At 41.0% G+C, this 21,212-nt stretch overlaps 1 protein-coding gene across 3 annotated transcripts in view; it reads left to right on the top strand.

The window, feature by feature from the left end:
• The window catches only part of DAPP1 (dual adaptor of phosphotyrosine and 3-phosphoinositides 1), a 56,712-nt gene extending 37,125 nt beyond the window's left edge, over window positions 1-19,587 (top strand). The window contains exons 4-9 of one of the 3 annotated variants that reach the window (XM_061419568.1): window positions 5,740-5,870; window positions 10,847-10,894; window positions 12,495-12,557; window positions 13,240-13,325; window positions 16,419-16,506; window positions 17,833-19,587. In XM_061419568.1, coding sequence (XP_061275552.1) covers window positions 5,740-5,870; window positions 10,847-10,894; window positions 12,495-12,557; window positions 13,240-13,325; window positions 16,419-16,506; window positions 17,833-17,901 — 485 coding nt within the window. In that variant the 3' untranslated portion in view covers window positions 17,902-19,587. The remainder of the gene's footprint in view (window positions 1-5,739; window positions 5,871-10,846; window positions 10,895-12,494; window positions 12,558-13,239; window positions 13,326-16,418; window positions 16,507-17,832) is intronic. The other 2 variants (XM_061419569.1, XM_061419570.1) reach the window with 2 other exon arrangements.
• The last annotated feature ends 1,625 nt before the right edge of the window (window positions 19,588-21,212 follow it).

Below are 21,212 nucleotides of genomic sequence, written 5' to 3'. Positions count from 1 at the left end.
TTCCAGTCTAGGTGGGGAACCTGGTGGCAGCGCTCACTTCAGTGGAAAAAGGAAATATTCTAAACAAAGTTTCCTTTTTGGGAGCTATGTGTGCCCTGCACTATACTCTAGTTTAGATATCAAACCAGTGCCTGAGGCTTGAGACTGTCCTTACTTATTTTTGGAATTCCTGCTGGAATATTAAATAAGGAGTCTTTCAATGCAATCTCATAGTACTATACCCTAAGTAGGTGTCTGTAAGTTACAGTTCAAAAATATTCCCCCACCAAGAGTTTCTGATACCAGGTTTCATGTCAAAGGCAGGAAACAACAATCTCCTTCATGTAGTTCAGAAACTGAAGTGAAACACAGCCAGGGTTCCAACCTGTAGTTGCAGATCTTTCTTCTCTCTCTACCAGCCCCTGCCTCCTTTTGTTGCCCTTTGTCAGAATCTTCTAAGTCCTGGAATTTGTTTGGTCTGAATATCACTAACCCAGAGTTCTTTCTTATGAAGTCAGCATGCTGTCATGAACCTTGAATCTTCTAACTTAATAAGTCTGTGATGGCTACATTAGATAAGTTTCTTTCAATTGCCAATGACAGAAACTAACCCTAGCCAGCCGAACTTCTCTAAAAAAAGATACGGGGAGAAAAGTGGGAATTTTTTGGAAAGATATTCGTATTCCCATTCAAAATTTAAGGGCAAGAGAAACAGAAAGAGACAACAAGGAATCAGCCAAGTGATCATGAGGCTACTCTGAAGCTTTCAGCACATTGAAATACCTGCCTTCCTCATGCTCTGATCAACTCAAAACTGTGCCTTCATGGAGTTGCTTCTGAAACCAGCTTTCATGTCAAAGGCAGGAAACAACAGTCTCCTTCGTGAACAGAAACTGAAGTTAGTGAACCATCTCTCCAGAGAAGTGATTAAGCAGATCCCTGGGTCAGTCCAATGAGTGAGTCCAGGTTAGGTGTTTATTGGGGAGAGCTAGGATCTCTGGGGGTCTACCTCTGTGTAAGGGGATGGGATGGTGTTTAGAAAAGAGGAAATCATTGTAAGCCTTGAAGCCATGCCAAGAAGTCCATATATTGGCCCTTTCTTGGGCAGAATGGTTGGCTAAGGAGACATGTCTCTCAGGAGACCAGATTTGTATCAGTGGAAGCTTGAATTTTATAAGTAGCTTGTTATTTTCTTCATGACACCATTCAAACTAGCCTCACGCATAGTCTTAGTAGTTAAAATTAATATGTCAGTTCTGCTTTCCTGATTGACTCAGTATCATTTACATTAGTTTAGCTACTCATTGATTAAACTTCAGAGGAAGTTTTCAAAATAGAATTTGAGTGCTCCCAGTGGAGATATGGGGCTTCCCTGGTAGCTCAGCTGGTAAAGAACCTGCCTTCAATGAAGGAATCCCCAGTTCGATTCCTGGCTTGGAAAGATCCCCTGGAGAAGGGATAAGCCACCCACTGCAGTGTTCTTGGGCTTCCCTGATGGCTCAGTTGGTAAAGAATCTGCCTGTAATGCTGGAGGCCTGGGTTCAGTCCCTGGGTGGGAAGATCCCCTTGGAGGAGGGCATGGCAACCCACTCCAGTATTCTTGCCTGGAGAATCTCCATGGACAGAGGAGCCTGGCAGGCTACAGTCCATGGGGTCACAAAGAGTCGGACATGACTGAGCAACTAAGCACAGCACAGTGGAGATTTGGAGAGCTGAACTTGGGTTTGTTGTCCTGTCCTGTCCTTGCCCTGGCCAAGTTAACTGTGGACCTGGAAGCCTGGTTCATTTCATGTTCTTCCCTGCCTTACACCTGAATTACTGTGGCATTTGTTCATTCATTCATTCACTCATTAAGCTTTCTCTATGTCAGAAACTCTCGGAGAAGGCAATGGCACCCCATTCCAGTACTCTTGCCTGGAAAATCCCATGGACAGAGAGCCTGGTAGGCTGCAGTCCATGGGGTCGAGAAGAGTCAGACATGACTGAGCGACTTCCCTTCCACTTTTCACTTTCATGCATTGGAGAAGGAAATGGCAACCCACTCCAGTGTTCTTGCCTGGAGAATCCCAGGGACGGGGGAGCCTGGTGGGCTGCTGTCTATGGAGTCACACAGAGTCGGACATGACTGAAGTGACTTAGCAGCATGTCAGAAACTGTATCAGGAGGTAGGAATACAAAGATAAATTTGACACCATACCTTCTCTGAAAGGACTCACAGGGCTTGGAAATGTGTGTGTTGGAAACGCAACGGCTTTATGGTCCCAAGTGATTACAGCACTGCAGGCTCAGGCAGCAACCCTGGCCCAGAGATCCTTACACTGCCGCACAACAGGACCCTGAGGCTAAGCTTACCACCCAGAAACTGATACTGTAGTAAACAGAATAATGATGCCTCCCCACTTCAAAGGTGTTCATATCCCTCCCTGGAAGTGTAAATGCTATGTTACATGGCAAAAAGGAATTAAATTTGCTGATAGAATTAAGGCTACTAATTATCTGACTTGGAGATGCAGAGCTTATCCTGGATTGCCCAGGAGCATCCACTATGATCACAGTGGTCCTTATAAGATGGAAGCAGAGAAGGAGACCTGGAGAGACAGCAGCATGAGAAGGACCTGACCCACTGCTGCTGGCTTTAAAGATGGAGGAACGGAGCCGCCAATCAAGGAATGCGGGCAGCCTACAGAAGCTAGAAAAGGCAAGGGAAAGGATGGTCTCTGAGAGCCTCCAAAAGGAAAGCAGTTCTGCCAATACCTTCCCTTTAAATTATGAGACCCACTTCAGACTTCTGACCTCCAGAACTCTAGGATGATCAAGTCAAGTTACGTCACTATATTTGTGATGATTTGTTACAGCAGCAATCAGTTCACTTCAGTTCAGTGGCTCAGCCACGTCCGACTCTTTGCGACCCCATGAACTGCAGCACGCCAGGCCTCCCTGTCCATCACCAACTCCTGGAATTCACTCAAACCCATGTCCATTGTATCGGTGATGCCATCCAGCCATCTCATCCTCCGTTGTCCTCTTCTCCTCCTGCCCTTGATCTTTCCCAGCATCAGGGTCTTTTCAAATGAGTCAGCTCTCTGCATCAGGTGGCCCAAGTATTGGAGTTTCAGCTTCAACATCATAGGAAACTAGTATAGGCAAGTATATACCTGGGTGATGCTTGGTTCTATGCAAAAGGACAGAGGATTGACCAGGGGCATCTTTCTAGGGCATCATTTAAAATATTATTTTCATATTAAGCATATGAATAGGATAATAATTTAGCATCAGCTTTGAATTTGAATGGCAACCCTCTCCAGTATTCTTGCCTGGAAAATCCCATGGACAGAGGAGCTTGGCAGTCCACAGTCCTGGGATTGCAAAGAGTCGGACACAACTGAGCGACTTCACGTCACTTGAAGATGAAGCACAAGATTTCACATTTCTTTTCTAATTTGTGAGCTGCATTGAGACCTGAGCTCCGGTCTTCTCCTCCACTGTCAGACGGAAGTGTTCAGAGGCGTCTGTCTGAGTGCTATAGTCAGTGACTCTCTAGACTACTGCCATGGTTATTCTTAGCACATAGTTCCATTTAGGTCTTTTTTACCTAATTTTAAAATCCATGTTCCCAAAGATGGCGCTCACTGGAATTTCACTTAAGAATTTAAAAATATATCAGAACGTAACAACATCTAACATTTTTATAATCCTTTCACGAGCCCGTCTTTATTTGGAGCTTAAAACAGCTTCATGAAGAAAGGGTAATCATTCTCACTTGTCAGAGGAAGAAAGAGAAGCTTGGAATAGAATGTCCAAAGCAACAGGGGCTAAGTGCCATTGTGGCTCTTTCCACAAAGCCAGGGTGGCTGCCAGAAAGTGTTTCTCTCAGGCAGGTCCCTGAGTAACCGGTCCCCAGTTCAGCAAGCCTCTGCCGTGTCACAGCTGCATCCATACGGGCCCTGCACAACGGCTGCTCTGGGTTTAGGTGTTGCTGCTTTCACTATGACTGTAAACCTGTAACCGGCCCCTCGTCCCAAGATGACTGGATCTGTTCTCATGAAAGAATCTCCTCAACAGAAAGGAGTGCAGGCAGTGTGCAAGAGCAGGACTGGGCCTTCTGAGAACTGCAAAAGCAACTTTTCACTGTGATCCCAGTGCTCCCGAGATGAGTTGGGTGCAGAGCGAGGAGGAGGCCACTGTTTGGGGTCCCCCTCTTTGGCTGTTCTCAGTGACCCTTTCACTTTCCAGCAGGGCCTTATCTGGGCCCCTGTGTCAGAAGACATTGTGCTGTTTTTGCAGTCAGTTCACTGTCTCTACTCAAATCTCATAGAAAGATTTTGCTTTGTTTGTAGGTTTATCATTATTATGTTTTTTTTTTTTTTTTTTTAACTGCAGAAGAGGTATTTTCCTTTCCTTGTTGCGTCTTTTTCACTCCAATTCAAAGTCTATACTTTCTGTGAGCTTTCTGTCACCCATCAAAGAAGATTTCCCTGACCTGATATAAATACCACGCTACCCAGACCCCTTTCTCTTTTCACTCTTCATTCCTTCACTTTGCTTTGTTAGGGTTTTCATAACAATTCTCTGACTTCTCTTTTTTTCCCAAAATGTTTCTGTCTCTGTGGCCATGAGAGTGAATGCTGTGTCTCCTTGGTCTGCTGCTATATCCCCTGGGCCTACACAAGTGCCTGGCACTCAGGAGAGCTCAGGAAATATGTGTTGAATCAACTACTGAAATCTTTGCATCTCACCCAGTGTCTGGTACAATCCTGGACCTTCCGTATGAAAGACCCAAGTGAAAAAAAAAAACAAAAACCCAAGAAGCCAGAGCAAAAGGGAGAAAACCCTTAACTTACTCTTTTTGTAGTCACTTTCTAGTTTCTCATTGACTGATTGATCAGGGGAAGGGAAGGATGAAGAAGGGGGAAATATCAGTGTTGAGTTGAAAGCTCTCAGCCCCCAATACCTGGCCCCCACAGGCTGGGGGTGGGGTGGGCTTTTTCTGCCTGGACCACCTCCTTCACATGGAAGTGAAGGTAATTACACAGTGGCCTTAGCCTATTCACTTCATATCCACCAAAGAAAAGCAAAGCCTTCTTTTCCTTCAGCTGTCAATGGGGTGGTAGGAGACAGTAGGGAAAATGCTATGAGCTCATATTTTTTAGGTCCATGGATTTGTTACAAGCTGTTCTGAAAATAGTACAAAGTAGAACAGTAGAATAAATCCTCCTATACCTGGTACATTGTGTGGTTTTGTTTGCACAACTTTTATAAAGCCCACCTGGAAAACCAACAGTTATTGCTAAGGTCTAATGGAGTCTAATGGTGTTGCCTCCCCTAGGAAAACATTTCTAGAGCATTCTATAGAACTGCACTTCTTATGCATGATCTTTTTTGTCTCTGTGGTACTTTTTATACCCTGCCACCTACAGACATCTCTCCTAAAAAGCAGAGTTACCACATGCACAACCAGCATGCTTGGTTCACACTGCCGACGGTGGTCTCATCACCCTATTCAGTTAAATGACTATATTCATGGCTAATTCTGTCCTAGACTAGAAGGGCAGAAATTATCTCACAATGCTTTATATCTCCAGTGTTCAGTTTAACAGCCTGGAATGTAGTTTGTACTTGATAAATGTTGAGACAGTGAGTCAGTGAATCCATGTAAAACAAGAAACTTTATGATCCAGGCACAGTGATCTGGTGTTAGCATTTGGACTCTCTTTTTGGGGCTTATATTCGATTTTTTTTTTTTTTTTGGTCTACATGCAGGCACTCTGATTGTTCTGAAACACCCCTATCCCAAAAAAGTGGAAGAACCATCCATTTATGAATCCGTCCGGGTTCACACAGCAATGCAGACGGGAAGATCAGAAAATGACCTGGTGCCCACTGCGCCTTCTGTAAGTGGCCATCCATCTGCCCACCGGGCTCACTGTCCAAAAGCAATAACATGCAATAAGTTACACACATTTTACAGTACTTTTGTTCACATAAAATTCTACCTTGGGATATAAAACTGGAAAAGGAACGTAAAGTTCTAAGCCTATGGCTCATGTGGTCCAGGGTAAAGTGTAAAAAAAAAAAAAAAATTAAAATGCGATAGTGATAGGATTTTAAAGATTTCAAAAATGGCACTTAAATCCTGTCCTTACTTCACCAAACAAGTTCATAGTAGAATGTGCGAAAGATGTTTATGGTCACACAGTTGTCTAAACGGTTATTCTATAAATTCATTAAAAAAAAAAAAAGTTATTTTACATTTCAACTTTCTCTGGAAGAAAAAGATTCTCCACCTTTACTATAAATTCTCAGGATATTATTTTCTTCCCTGGCCTTTTTATTGCTTATGTTTTTCCTTCACTAAATGAAGGATCCAGACAGAAGCATTTGGACTCCTTTGTAGCACGTGAGCCATTGTCCACTTTCAGTGCAGTGGGGGCTTTCATTGCTCTCTTTGGAGTCCACTGACGTTTGTTCTGTGAGCTGTGACCCTGTAAAGATTCCTCTCCAGCACCTTCTTCCCTTCACTGTGCCCAGGGCGCCCTGATTCCTTTCCTCTTTCTCATTGGCTGCATGCTCTCCTATAAGGTATCTGGCTGTGTCCTCATGATAAAGAGGATCACACCTAAATGAAATGTCAAGCACTAGTTCTAGATAGCAATCATTATACGTATTTAGCTATAGATTAAATGAAAACATGCATGACTTTTTTGTCTCTGCGGCCGTACTTCTTCTACCCTGCCACCAGAGACATCTCTCCTGAGAAGCAGATTTACCGTGACTTCCAGCTTAACAGTTTTCGGCGGATGGCCACTGTCTTCATCCGCCTGGATCCTCCTCTTCTCCCTGGCCTGACCTTATGCTTCTGTCCCACATTCACGCTGGAAGACCCCGCGTTTCTGAATGCTCCTCCTCTCCTCCCTGCATCTGAAACCCTGCCAACATCTCTGCTGTTCCCTCATCCTTAGAGGCTTGCATCTGGGATCAGTCTCTTCCAGAAAGCCCTCTTGACCCCTTCTAGCTTCCTCTAACACCCCGTCCTCTGTGCATGCTCTGCTCACCTTTATCCTAGAATCATCGGACAGGAGGCTGGCTACCTGCACGGAGTCCCCCCTTCCCAGGAGCCTGAGACTTTACCCGGAACTGGAATCATAATCAGTAGCTTTATAGGCTAATCAGGTTCACGACACATTACATTGTTACTACACTACGTCCACTCAAAAATAAAAATCCTGGAAATTGGCTGAGGAAGATGTTTTAGCTTTTTTACAAAGGGACGTAGAAGACCTCTGAACTAGAGAAACTTAGGAACGCAAGACAGTAAATAGTCTCAAGTCGAAACAGACCAGACAATACATCATGATCCAACCAAGTCTTTGTTTTCCGGTCGACTGTGCTTTTCCGGGAGAAGGCAATGGCACCCCACTCCAGTACTGTTGCCCGGAAAATCCCATGGATGGAGGAGCCTGGTGGGCTGCAGTCCATGGGGTCGCTAAGAGTCAGACACGACTGAGTGACTTCACTTTCACTTTCCACTTTCATGCATTGGAGAAGGAAATGGCAACCCACTCCAGTGTTCTTGCCTGGAGAATCCCAGGGACAGAGAAGCCTGGCAGGCTGCAGTCCATGGGGTCGCACAGAGTCGGACACGACTGAAGCGACTTGGCAGTACTCTTCCTGTCCTTTCTCTTCACCATCCTACCCCACCACCAATCACTTCACCATCATTTTCATTTGTACTCTCAGTTTTACTTTACATTCTTCTCTGTTACCTTCCCCTAAAGATATCCACTCAAGGTCGATCAAACCAGACCCTACTGCGTGCGTCCTTTTTCAATAGTAGAATGCAGATAAGACCGCACTTGTGGAGTTAGTGTGAGCATGAGACATGGGGCATACTTAGGTAGAAACAACCTTCTTGGGATCAAATTCTGCAAGCTTTATTGCTTGCCTCCTTTGCCCACTCCAGGTGTCAGATGGACTCACCTGCCCAAGGATCCAGCAATGAACATACGCAGGTTCTGCATAATGGCATTTTAAAAACAGTGCTGGAATTCCCTGGGGGTCCAGTAGCTTGGGGGTCCTATAGTTAGGACTCAGCCGTTTTCACTGCCCAGGCTGGGTTCAATCCCTGATCAAGCAACTAAGATTCTGCAGGCCAGGGACAAGGCCAAAATTAACTAATTAAAAAAAATGAAACAATGGTGAGTGGATAAGTTGAAAATGTCTTCACTCACACTGTATAATGATAAGTCCATGACATTTGTTGTGCATTGATATGGACAGAAAACTAGAAAGATTTTCTAGTGGATTCTTGTGTCACAGTACTCCTCACTACGGAATGAACCAGCCAGCTTGGGAACAGTCACCGTCTTATCAGGGACTCTCTTCCCCTGGCTGAACACAGGAGTTCACAGCTTTGATTGAGGGCTTGCTTCTGGGCTTCTGCCTGCTCTTGTGGAGATGCCCTTCTTGCACAAGCACTGGCAGTGGAGGAAGGTGATTAAGTACTATTTACAGGAAAAAGAACTTCTTGCTTGAAGTGAAAATGAAAATAGGTGTCCTATCACCCAGAAATGTAGATGCTTCTGTAAGACTGTTTACCATCCTTTGGCAACTGCATTTGGGGAAATGATTGTTTATATATTTCATACACAACATGGAGTTGGGCTTCTGAGATAGGATGAATTTAATTAATTCGTTTGCTTAGCAAACTTTTTAAGAAAGTGCCTACAATGCACTGAGGACTGTTTTAAGCACTGGAGGGTTGGCAATAAATTAGGCAAATGCTCTGCCCTCATTGAGCTCACACTGTAGTAGGGGGATCATGACAATCATCAACAGAATTCTAACCCAGATTCTAATAGGAAATTAGCATTGATGCAGTGCCACACTCCCATCCACAGATCCCATTTAGGCATCAGTCATCAGTTTTCTTAGTAAGGCGCCTTAGAGCATAAGGATGCAATCCAAAATCACAAGTTGCCTTTATCTGTCCCGCCTCTTGAGTAGGCTTCATTCTGGAACACGTCCTCAGTTTATCCCACCTGATGGCTTTTGACTAAAATTAAGGCAGGCAGGGCTTCCCAGGTGGTGCTAGTGGTAAAGAACTTGTCTGACAATGCAGGAGACATAAGAGATGCTGGTTCGATCCCTAAATCAGGGAAGATACCCCGGAGTAGGAAATGGCTACCCACTCCAGTATTCTTGGCTGGAAAATTCCATGGACAGAGGATCATGGAGGGCTACAGTCCATCGGGCTGCAAAGAGTTGGCCATGACTGGCATGAGCACACACAAGGCAGGCAGATAGAAAGGATGATAGCCGGGCTAATGCTTTAATTTTAAAATATTTAGGTTGTTTCCAATCTGGGGCTATTAACTCTCTTCTTCTAGATGAGAAGACTTAAAAAATAAATCTGCTGCTGTATAGATATTTCCTTTCTTACCTCCCAAGACCATAAATAAAATTGGTATGCTCAGCTCTTTTCTCTGCAGCCTTTCACTTATCTATCAAAACCTTAGAAAAATACTAGATTTATCATATGTTGTTTGGATGGAGGTAAGATGGAGTCAGTAGCATGATTTCTTAGTGTGATTTCAATTCTATCAGTACCTTCCACAAAATAATTTATCTTTATTTTGCCTCTGTAGACTCAATAATCCAAAATGGTAATTTTTTTCTGTTTCCATAATATAATATCCAAACTCAATTCAGTCAGTTCAATTTCTTCTAATGTCAAAATGAATCAAATTGATTATTCAATATCATATTCACCAATGCTATTAAACATTATTTAAATGAATACCTGGGAATTTCATTGTTACTTCAATGCCATAAGAATTTTAAAGGAAGTGGTCATAGTCATATGTTATTTCTGGCTTTAAATCTTTATTTTGATGGTTGCTGTTCCTCTTTTTCCTTGGTAGGGAGAATTCATCTCAGGAACAAATACTGTGGAAACTCCCATGAAAAAACATTGACATCAATCAAATCATTTCCCAATTTTTATTCATTTTTTTCTTACTAATATAAGATGTATTATGATATCATAGAACAAAATAGCCTACCATGAATCTAATTTCTTCAGGAACGTATGAATTTTGACATTTTTTCACCTGAGGGTCCTGGTTTTATGCAAATTGCTATTCATACTGTTCCCACCATTCCTTATACTTCATAGGTGCCAGCTATGTGTCATAGTGTTACCCTTGAATTATTGATAGGTGAGATAAAAGAAATGACTCATTCTCACTTTAAATCCTTTCTGGATGAATTAAGTCTAAATAGATATGCACTCTTGAGAGTCTATCCCATGGAATATAGGCCTCAAGAGATAGTCTGTGAAAAAAACAAAGGGGTGGGGTTGGAGAATTATATGATAAATTGTAGAAAACGTGCTTTCTAATTCACAAAGCAGTTTAGCAGAATACAGACTCCGGGAAGTACAGAAATACCTCTTCTTTGCTTTATCCAAAGTTGCCCATGTACTGAGCTTATGGCAGTGTGTGTGGCCGTGTTTATGTACATAACACCCCAGCAACAATCCGAGCAGCTGGGATGCACAGACATCCTTTGCCCAATGCAGGCTCTTAGAAATGGTATAGCTTATATAACCTGGTTGACTGCAAAGTGCTAACTCACGTCAGAGGAGAATCTGTGCACGGTTCTCTGTTGCTGCAAAATCACACCGGACAATCTGGTCTGAAAACAGTCTTTACCACACGGGAAGGATTTTCAAGTGCCTCAATGAAGAAGGAAAGGCAATTACTAAAGATCAAAGGCAAATTCGTTTCATTTTAAAATAGGACAGAAATAGACAAAATTCAAGTTGTGATAGTCCTGGGCTTCATTTGAGTGTTTATTTCTTTTTCAGCTGGGCACCAAAGAAGGCTACCTCACCAAACAGGGTGGTCTGGTCAAGGTAAGGAAGCACGTGGCCTCCAGCATCAGCCACAAAGAGAGAGAACGCATCCTGGGGGCTCAGTTCTCATTTTGACTTTTAAAAAGCAGAACTGCCTACTCATTTTGACCCAGCTATAACATTTACCTGTTTACAGAATTCATCTTGATGGCTAATGTTAGTCAAAATTCTATAAAATCACTTGACTATTCTTTGGCAAAGTGACATGTATGAAAATAGCCTACCTATCATTAATACTCAAAACTTAAAATCCTTTTGATGCAACAATTGAGGATTAAAGTAGCAAATTAACTCTAGCACATATCTTTTTTTTATTCAATAATTTTTTTACCATCTCAATCATTTTCTAAGCCTTTAATTTTATATTGGGATATAGCCAATTAACAATGTTATGGTAGTCTCAGGTGAACAGCAAAGGAACTCAGCCATTCATATACATGTATCCATCCTCCCCCAAACTCCCCTCCCATCCAGGCTGTCATATAACATTGAGCAGAATTCCATGTCTAGTACATACCTTTGCCTTTTAAGAATTTTTTTTAGTTAAAAAAAAGTCAAAATTTTATGAAATGTTTACTTAACAGTAGACAAAAAAAAAAAAAAAGAACAACAGGCCAACCATCTCACTGGTACTAATGTAACTATCTTATAAAATCCCAAATAAAACAAAATTTAGGACTTTACTAGTTGGGAGGTATTCAACTGTTTTGTTTATGTGACTGTACCTTTAAAGGTACTCAATTTCATATTCATGGGCTAAGAAGGCCTTCATGGAGTGTCTGTTCTTTCTCATTTAAAGTGTCAGGGCACTGAATCTCTCAAGGGTACTGGCCTGCTTGAATTTAACCTAAATATTTAGTTATTTTGTCCCGACTCAAGTGTATTGTTCCTGGGAAGAGGAAGTATTCATGTTCGTAGCATTATTTTTAAATCCACTGTTACTTCCTTTAGTTGGAAACATTGCCACCAAAGATGATGAGCGTTCAGTTAGTACAGAAGAAGGAGACCAAAAAAAAAAAAGGGAGACAGAGGGTAACAAGACAGTGGGTAACATTTTTCCACCAATGACCTGGAATTTCTAGGCAAGGTTTAGAATAGCATGTGGTTTGAGGTTCCTAAACCTCAGTTTGTTTGTTTGTAAAACAAGAATAATAATATTTGGCATTGTATGAGGGCTGTCTATAATGTATATAAACCTCCAAGGATAGTATGAATTTTCAATAGGTGCTCAAAAATTATATCTATTCTTACCATAGTTTTATTAAGATTATTGAGCCTTACTAAGATGGAAATTTTAGTGGTTTATTGTAATGTAAATCACCTTAAATATTTATGATAGGTTATTTCTTTTTACTTGCTTAAAAATGTTAATGATATCTTTGCCTCTGTTATGAGCTTAAGGCATGGAATCATTTTAATTTTTTAAACTTTAAAATTTTAAGGCTCACTTTGAAAGTTTTTTTTTCTCAGAAATAACACCACAAGAATATTTCATTGTATCTAATCTTGTAGGTACTTTTACAACAAAAGGAAATTATCCGGTCCAGATATTATAATCGTGTATGCAAAGCCTACATGTTTCTTTTTTTTTTTTTTTCAGACCTGGAAAACGAGGTGGTTTACTTTGCACAGGAATGAACTGAAGTACTTCAAAGACCAGATGGTAAGAAACATGATCATATATTTTCCCTTTAAAAATGAGCTCTCGAAATGAAAAGAATATCTGCCTTTTAAAATCCCTGAAATTTATAGGAAACATCCTATAAATGACTGGAGATGAGAGTTCTTGATTCCTGATATGAGCAGAGCTTTCTTGCATAAATGAGACCTGTATAGCAGACACTGTTCTCAGTCTGGCTAACCTCTAGCTCTCAGGGGCATGCCACCCGCTATGTTTAGAGCAGTGGAATTGTTCCCTTACCACATTGGGTGGACTGTCTCTGTAGCAGTGTTCTCCTCTATTAAAAATATGTCCATTTATCAGGTCTAACTCATTAAGCAAATTTAAAATTATTTCATCTCTTCTCATTTTTCCTACACAAAATTTCTGAGAAAGTGGATGTCTAAAAACACAGGAGAAAAATATGCCTTCCTTCCACGTGTTAAAAATCCATCTCCACCGAATTTGAATTGACAATGAAAGTGTCTTTCTAATGTCCAATTTCATGAAAAGCCAATCCCCAGATAAGCATGTGGCTTTCCTTAGGAAGTTTTTCTATTATCAATTCCTGTAGTGGAAGTAAAGTTAACAGTCACTCATAGTGGAAACTTGTTTGGGGAATGAGTGAGGAACAGATTTGTGTGTGTGTGTTTTATCATGACATAGTTTGTCCTTTTGTTTTAAGTCACCAGAACCAATTCGGATCCTAGATTTGACGGAATGTTCAGCTGTACAATTTGATTATTCACAGGAAAGGGTAAACTGCTTCTGGTAAGTTGTTTTATAGAGGAAATGTTTTTTAAAATCTTCTTGCCAGACACTTATTTTAGCAGAATAAAAAATTGTATGTCTAATGTACACAGATGTTTTGATCTGAGGCGGTACATGCATATTAGGAGTCCTTTCAGCTGAATGTGACATAAAATCTCATTTGTTGTTGTTCAGTCGCTAAGCTGGGCTTCCCAGGTGGCACAGCGGTAAAGAATCTCCCTGCCATGCAGGAGAAGTAAGAGACGGGGGTTCAATCCCTGGGTTGGGAAAATCGCCAAGTTGTATCTGATTCTTCTGTAACCCCATGGACTGTACCCGGCAGGCTCCTCTGTCCATGGGATTTCCCAAGCAAGGATACTGGAGGGGGATGCCATTCCCTTCTCCAGGGGATCTTCCCAACCCAGGGGTCAAACCCACATATCCTGCACTGGCAGGTAGATTCTTTACTACTGAGCCACATGGAAGCCCTATACTCATTTAAAGCCGTATAGACAAATAAGCAGTTCTGCTGGATCTGATTCTTTACATCGCACACTGCAACAAGTATGATGCCCATGGCAGGATGCCAGTCACATGTTAGACAGCTTTCATTCCTTTGAGATGTTTTATTCAATTTTAGTTATAACTTTGCTGACTCCAAGAATGAGTGATTTGTGTAATTATGACAATTCTTGCAGATGGCACCAAACTGTTTTATTCTAACACTATCAGTGTGTCATGATAATTTTCCAACTGGGAGGAGTAAAGTGTCTTGAGAAAAAAGTGTTTTATTTCCCACCATTTATTTTAAAGTTTTTAAACATATAAAATTTGAAAGACTTACATGGACCTCTGCTCAATGTTATGTGCCAGCCTGGATGGGAGAGGGGTGTGGGGGAGAATGGATATATGGACATGTATGACAGAGTCTCTTTGCTCTTCATCTGAAACTATTATAAAATTGTTAATCAGCTATACTCCAATACAAAATAAAAAGTTTGAAAAAAAAAAGAATAAAAAAAGTTGACTTATATACCCATATACCCTTCACCTAGATGCATCAATCACTAATATTTTGCATATTTGCTTTATCTCTATCTATTCACTTTCTTTTGTTGAACCAATTGAAAGTAAATTGCAGACATCATGGTACTTTCCCCGTGAATATTTAAATTTGTATCTACTAAGAATAAAAATATCACCTGTAGAACAATATCACTGTCCTACCTAAGAAAATTAACATCAACTATTGTTAATTAATGATTGGATAGTATCAGCCAATGATGGAAATCTTTTTTAAATTCACATAAAGACACTGTACACACTAACAGGGGTTTATATTTCTCATATAACAACCAATCGGGAGGCAGACGGCTACACTGACAAGGTCCTGTCCAATGTCTATATAGTTCTTTTGGTCTTTTCCTCATGCTTACTACTTCAGGGGCCAAGAGAAACAGTCTAGCTGTAGGTCTCATATTTTCATGTAAGCCATGAAGAAAGATGCTGGGATGGGATGAGCCAGGTCTGCCCTATCAGGAAAGCAGACATTTTCTCAGAAACTCTCCTATCATATTTTCCCTCCTATCTCATTGGCCAAGACTGCAGCCAATGGCCATCGGCAGCAGCAAGGGAAGCTAGAAAAGGATACTAGTATGATCATGATTGCGCTTCCCAGGTGGCTCAAGTGGTAAAGAATCTGCCTGCCAATGCAGGAGACACAGGTTCAATTCCTGGCTCGGGACGATCCCTTGCAGGAGGGCGCAGCAATCCTTTCCAATATTCTTGCCTGGAGAATCCCATGGACAGAGGAGCCTGTCAGGCTGCAGTCCATGGGGTCGCAAAGAGTCGGACACAACTGAGTGATTGAGCATGCACACATGATTATAATTGGCTCTAATTGTAATTTATTGCCTGGGGTTCTGTTAGCAAGAAGAAAGGAAAAATGATCTCTATTAACAGGTAGTTAATCATGTCTCTCATAAGGAGTACCAAACAATGACAATTCCAGCAATCAGTCACACCCCCTCCCCAATTTCCCCTCTGTCTACTAGTTGCCCAAGGGGACTTCACATCAAGGTTTACCTTTCATACACAGAGACTTACCTCTTGTCTATTCAACATTATTTACTGGTGTAAACAAGATACGTCGCTTTGGTTTTAGAGTATAGAAACCCTTCTGGTTTCAGTTCAAGGCTTTTTTTATTTTTATTTTTTCACGAAAAGGACAAAAAATTTTTTTTAGTGTTTTGTGTCTCAACTGTTAGGATAGGAAGTGTGGGCAAGATATAAATCAGATGATTTTTTAAGTTAATTAATTAGACTGCATCAGGTCTTATTTATGGCATGTGGGATCTTTTAGCTGCAGCGTTTGAACTCTTAGTTGCAGCGTGTGGGATTGAACCTGGGCACCCCTGCATCGGGAGCTGGGAGTTTTAGCCACTAGACCACCAGGGAAGTCCATGAGTCAAATGATTTTGACTCTATAACCCAAGACACAATCAAAGGAGGAGTTAATTCTGTTCCTAGAACAGTCTTTCATGCCAGTAGGCAAGTTTGTCTTCCCTTCAGCAAAGATTTTCATGGCAAGAAGGAGGCAAAGTGAATAGTTGAAGAGATTTATTGTCTCCTTTGCCGCTCTGAAAAGTTAAAACTGCCTTCATCCACAGAGGCCGCTGTCTTCCTTGTTGCAGCCAGCTAACACAAATGAATTCCTTCAGCAAACTCTCTTATTTGTGTTGCTTGTTCTTTGAATTGTAGCACAAGTTCTGAGCCATGTAACAAATCAGCGGAATAAACACATGTGTGTATTCAGCCTAGATCATGAACAATGAAAGGATCTGGGTTTGACCTGGACCTCTTCCCCACCTCCATCCCACTCTTTGGACTCATTAAAATATATAAATATGCCTGTAAAAATAATAATGTGAATCTACAACATCCTCAACATTTCTGCAGTTTGCCAGCAGGCCTAGCTCTCTATATACAACTCCTGAGGTTCTTACCCAAGTTCTACGTCAATTCTTTTTCCACTTGGAATACTTTAATGAGTGCTCAACTAATAAGATGTTCAATGGTCTGGAATATCTTACATTCTTTCTTTTGTCTTATCAGCTTAGTATTTCCATTCAGGACATTTTACCTCTGTGCAAAGACAGGAGTAGAAGCTGACGAGTGGATCAAGATATTACGCTGGAAGTTGGTAAGTTATTCGTGTCTCTGAATGCCTAGTACTCCCAAATCACATGTTGATGATTTCAAACTTATTTCTACTGGAAGAGTCAGGGAACCCCTGAAAACCTATGGGAAGTCAACATGCAGGCTTGTGGAAGAGTCTCTTCATTCTTCTCGAACATGGAAGGGTTGAAGAAAGGAGTAAGGACAGAAGAATGAGGCTGCACCGGGGTCTCATTGCCAGAGCCTAGCCTAGTGTGTATCAGACTTCTGATGTCTGTCAGACTTCCTGTTAGTGTGTGGGTGGTCCAAGTTGGTCTGGAGGAGGACGTGTGGTACCAGAAGGACAGATAAGAGGAACGCTGACATACCTCTGTAGTAGAAAATCCTTTTATATTGTCAGAGAAGGTGGACTTGCCAGAAAGACTTAGCTTAGTGTCCTGTATAATCGTTACTTTGTGCAGGTCAAGGACAAAAGGTATTCTAATTTATCTGCTTTCCATATACCTCCCGGGAGGAAGACAAAGTGCTTATAACAACATACTAGTCTCATGCAATTTTTGTGCGTGTGTGTGTTTGCAAGTTAGTCAGTTGTTAGCCAAGAGATTGTCAAAGCTTTCTCAAATTTCATATAAATACCACCTTGAATCCCTTGATGTTTTCAGCTATAGACAGTAATCTCCAATTTTCAAAATGAAATTAGCTTATATTTAGAATCTTACTGAATAGTCCTTTCTAAATACTAGGATTTTTGCCTTTGGTTGTCTTTTCAATTTTAGATCCAAAGAGCTATAGCCCTCCTTTTGAGATAGTTCCAATGTATTTGATATTCAGTGGGGAAATATTTTGCCATATGAAGTCTTTGCTCAAATATGAATTATTTTTTATTGTTTGTTTGATAACTTTGAAAGTGACACATAATCATTATAGAAAATTTAAAGTAAAAACAGCAAATGAACATTTCAGATTTCTCCCTTTGCATATAAACATTTAAAACCAATTTTAATCATTCTGTAGTGTTCTTCATCTGCTCACTTAACAATATATCATGAACATTTTTCCATATGAATACATTTAGATTTATATCTTCATTTTGATTCATTAGTGTTGCTATTACTAAAAGTGCTAGGCCAGTTCCCAATTTGTGTATGTTTTAGCAACCACTTTATAGTATTTCTCCTGAGAAAAAAACAGAAAACAAGAGTAAAATTGGGGAAGTGGGGATATGATAATTACTTGTTGTTGCATACTTTTCTTACCGGTCAGCATTTTGTATTTAATATTGGTTAAAAGCCAAAGTTTGTTATCTGAAAGTTGCTCAATAGTCCATACAGGTGGGTGTGCTTTCTTACAGTCTCAAATAAGAAAACAGCTCGATCAAGGGGATGGCACAGTCCGATCTCGGTCGTTCATCTTTCAGTAGACAGATCCCCCTCGGTGAGGGAGACCCTGACGCAGGAGCAGGGTGGAATGCTCCCAATGCTGGGGTCCTCGGCACATTTCACATGAGAACTGACTGAGGGCTTTTCTGTAGAAACAAATCAAAAGCAGAGGCAGATTTGGACCGTCCAGAAGACACCACATTTGCTGACTCAGGGAAAACTGCTGCCCTTCAGGATCCTGCCATCTCCCTGAGACTACCAAAGCGTCCTCGTTCTGACAGGAATGGACAGACCACTGCAACCAGGCATGCTGGCTCTTAGAACATGCAGTAGGAGATGGTTCTGTATTCCCTCATTGTTGTCCCCAAGCTGGTTGACTGGTTACCCGGAGTCCCACCCTGCATCATAGTCAGCTCATCTGAGTCCCAGACTGTGTGTTTAACCAGGAAGGAAATGGCTATTTATGTAGCCTGAAGCGTAAGACTGCTTCTTCAGAAAGTATATTGGGATAGAAAACGTCCAAGATTGGTGGGAGGGCAGTATTTTTGTTTTTAATTTTTTCCCTCATTTATACAAAAAACAAAGCTATTTCCAAAACAAAAATGGAAAATATTTTTAATATTTATTTTCTCTTTGTAAACAGCTCAGATATCTAATGGGTCCTGTTTTCCTTCTAATGAGAAACCCGTGAGAACTAAATCTCCTATGGGCTATGAGGCAGAATGATAAAGATAACAGGAGGTACAATATTAAAAAATCATCTCTTTTAGTCATTTTGGGGGAAATATAGAATTCTTATATTATTAATATTCTTATATTATTCTCATTCTTATAAAGAATGAGAAAACAAATAGAGGAAGAGTGAGAAAGTATAAGTAATTTCTAGTTTAAATATAATAATGACAATTATTACTGTAACAGTAAGAGAGGACTTGTAAGCACTAAGTTCTTCATCCCACACTTCTCAAACAGCCTGAAAGAGACTTCTCAAGGAGAGTGTGTTTTAACAGTGCCTTCCAAAAAGTGAGCAGTAGGTACTGGCCCAAGAGAATTAAGATGTATCCCGCACTGCCAGGAGCATCCTACACCTTATTCAAGAGCAACTTCTTTTGCCTACTGAGGGAGCAACACTAACCCACATGCGGAGTGTAATGATGTGTTACACAGCATTTTCAAGCCAGAATAAGGGGGTTGAAATTGGGAGATAAGATACCATCATCCAGAGCTCCTAAGTAGATTATAACTCCTTCTAGAATCTTTATTAATAATGCTTTAATAGGCTGAAGTTTGAAGGGAGATTAAAGTGTAGGAAGAAACCAAATAAAGATGTTGTAGGGCAAAGCTATGACACTGCTCTTACAGTCCAAAGAGCAACTTTGTTATTGAATACATTTCTTCTGTTATTTGAACATCTCTCAAAAATTACATTTCAACAAGGTTTTTAATGTATTTTGTAATGTTTGTATCATATGAGATAAAGCAAATGTCAAGTTAAAATGTATTGTGTCAAGTTTGCAAAGTAAGAAGTTAGACATAAATGTTCACTGAGATGTAGTTTCATGTTTTGTTTTAGATCCAGAAGTGTTTGTGTAGGTAGCATTGTTTCTATTTTTTGTAAAATATGTTATTTATATCCTTTGGTTGTATCAAAAAGAGCATGATTTTGCTGTCTGTAATATTTTGCTATTAAAGTGTTTTTAGTATCTAATTAAAAAAATACAATTTATTAATACCATAAATAGCAATGAAGAATCCACTTTGGTTAGACTACAAGTTACTAAGGATTGAAGGATTCAGAGTTGAATAGTCCCCGTCCTCAAGGAGTTTTTAGTTGAATATAGGCAAGATAAGAAATACATGCATAATAATGCATAAAAGTAAACATGATAAATGCTGAAAGTGAGGCAGCGCTAGATGATGGGGTGTGCTTTAGCAGGACTGTTGTTCAGTCACTAAGTCACGTCTGACTCTCTGTGACCCCATGGACTGCAGCACGCCAGGCTTCCTTGTCCTTCAGGAGCTTGCTCAAACTCCTGTCCATTGAGCTGGTGATGCCATCCAACCATCTCATCCTCTGTCATCCCCTTCTCCTCCTGCCCTCTATCTTTCCCAGCATCAGGGTCTTTTCCAGTGAGTCAGCTCTTTGTATCAGGTGTTCAAAGTATTAGAGCTTTAGCTTTAGCATCAGTCCTTCCAATGAAAATTCAGGATTGATTTCCTTTAGGATTCAGCATGGAGGAAATCATTCTTTGGGAGGCTTTTGACATGATAAGGGCAGTCTAACACATACCATGTAATTAGTAATAACCCAGATGTTTACCTGCTCTCAACAGCCCTGGAAAGTGGTCGTGATTTCGCCTCCTGAGGGAGATCAGGAAAAGGGCCTCGAACAAAGGATATTTCGTGCCAATGGCAGGCAAGTGGGGTTGTTTGAGATAATAGCGGTCAGTGTCAAGCTCTGTCACTAACAGTACGTGCTCATTGTAAAGGAAGTACCTCAAGACCCTGCCGAAGTATCAGCAGTTGTTCTCAAAATTCCTCCAGGGAAAATCTTGCCCCACAGAAGCACTGTTGCCTCTGGATGAGGGGAGCCCCGCTCAACAATGGGAATGGCTGTAACTACCTCCAGAGAAACCTGCCCTTATTCCAGGGCCGCTGGGCAGAATGCTCAGTGCTCAGAGCCCTCTCATCCAGCCAGGTGGCACCCACAAGTGGGCTCTTTGATCCTCTCCTCTCTCTCACGCTGGGAGTGCAGCTTAGGGAGTCACACTGTCGGCTTCAGGAAAGAGCAAGAGAATTACTACAGGGTGAATGTAAATTCTGCTCCCCTCCTCTACTGCTACTTCAGGTCAACTGCAGCAAACCTGAATTTCTGCCCATCTTTCCAGCCACATGCAGCCTTACACACTGCTTACCATGGATTCAGGAGTTTCTTAAATTATCTGTGGAAAAGGGCAGGTTTTTTTTTCTTTTTTGATATTTATGATCACTGGGATTTTGTAAAATCTAGTTACTAGAAAACTGAAGAAACAAATAAAACTATCACAATCCATTTTTTTAAATTCAATAGACTTGGGACGTCCCTGATGGTCCGGTGGCTAAGACCCTGAGCTCCCAATGCAGGCGGCCCAAGTTTAATCCTTGATCAGGCAACTACATCCTACATGCTGCAACTAAGATGGAAGATTCTGTGGGCCACACCTAAGACCCAGTGCAGCCAAATAAATAGATAAAATATTTTTTAAAATTCAATAGATGTAGTATACCTGCTGTTCTTTTATACCCTGAACTCTCAACTTCTGTAATTTGTCATGTACTAAGAGAACAGCCCAGTCTGTGGACTACATCTCAA

The sequence above is a fragment of the Bos javanicus genome, chromosome 6, assembly GCF_032452875.1.
Source record: "Bos javanicus breed banteng chromosome 6, ARS-OSU_banteng_1.0, whole genome shotgun sequence".
Lineage (NCBI taxonomy): Eukaryota > Metazoa > Chordata > Mammalia > Artiodactyla > Bovidae > Bos > Bos javanicus.
This window is presented reverse-complemented; position numbering and strand designations above follow the sequence as displayed.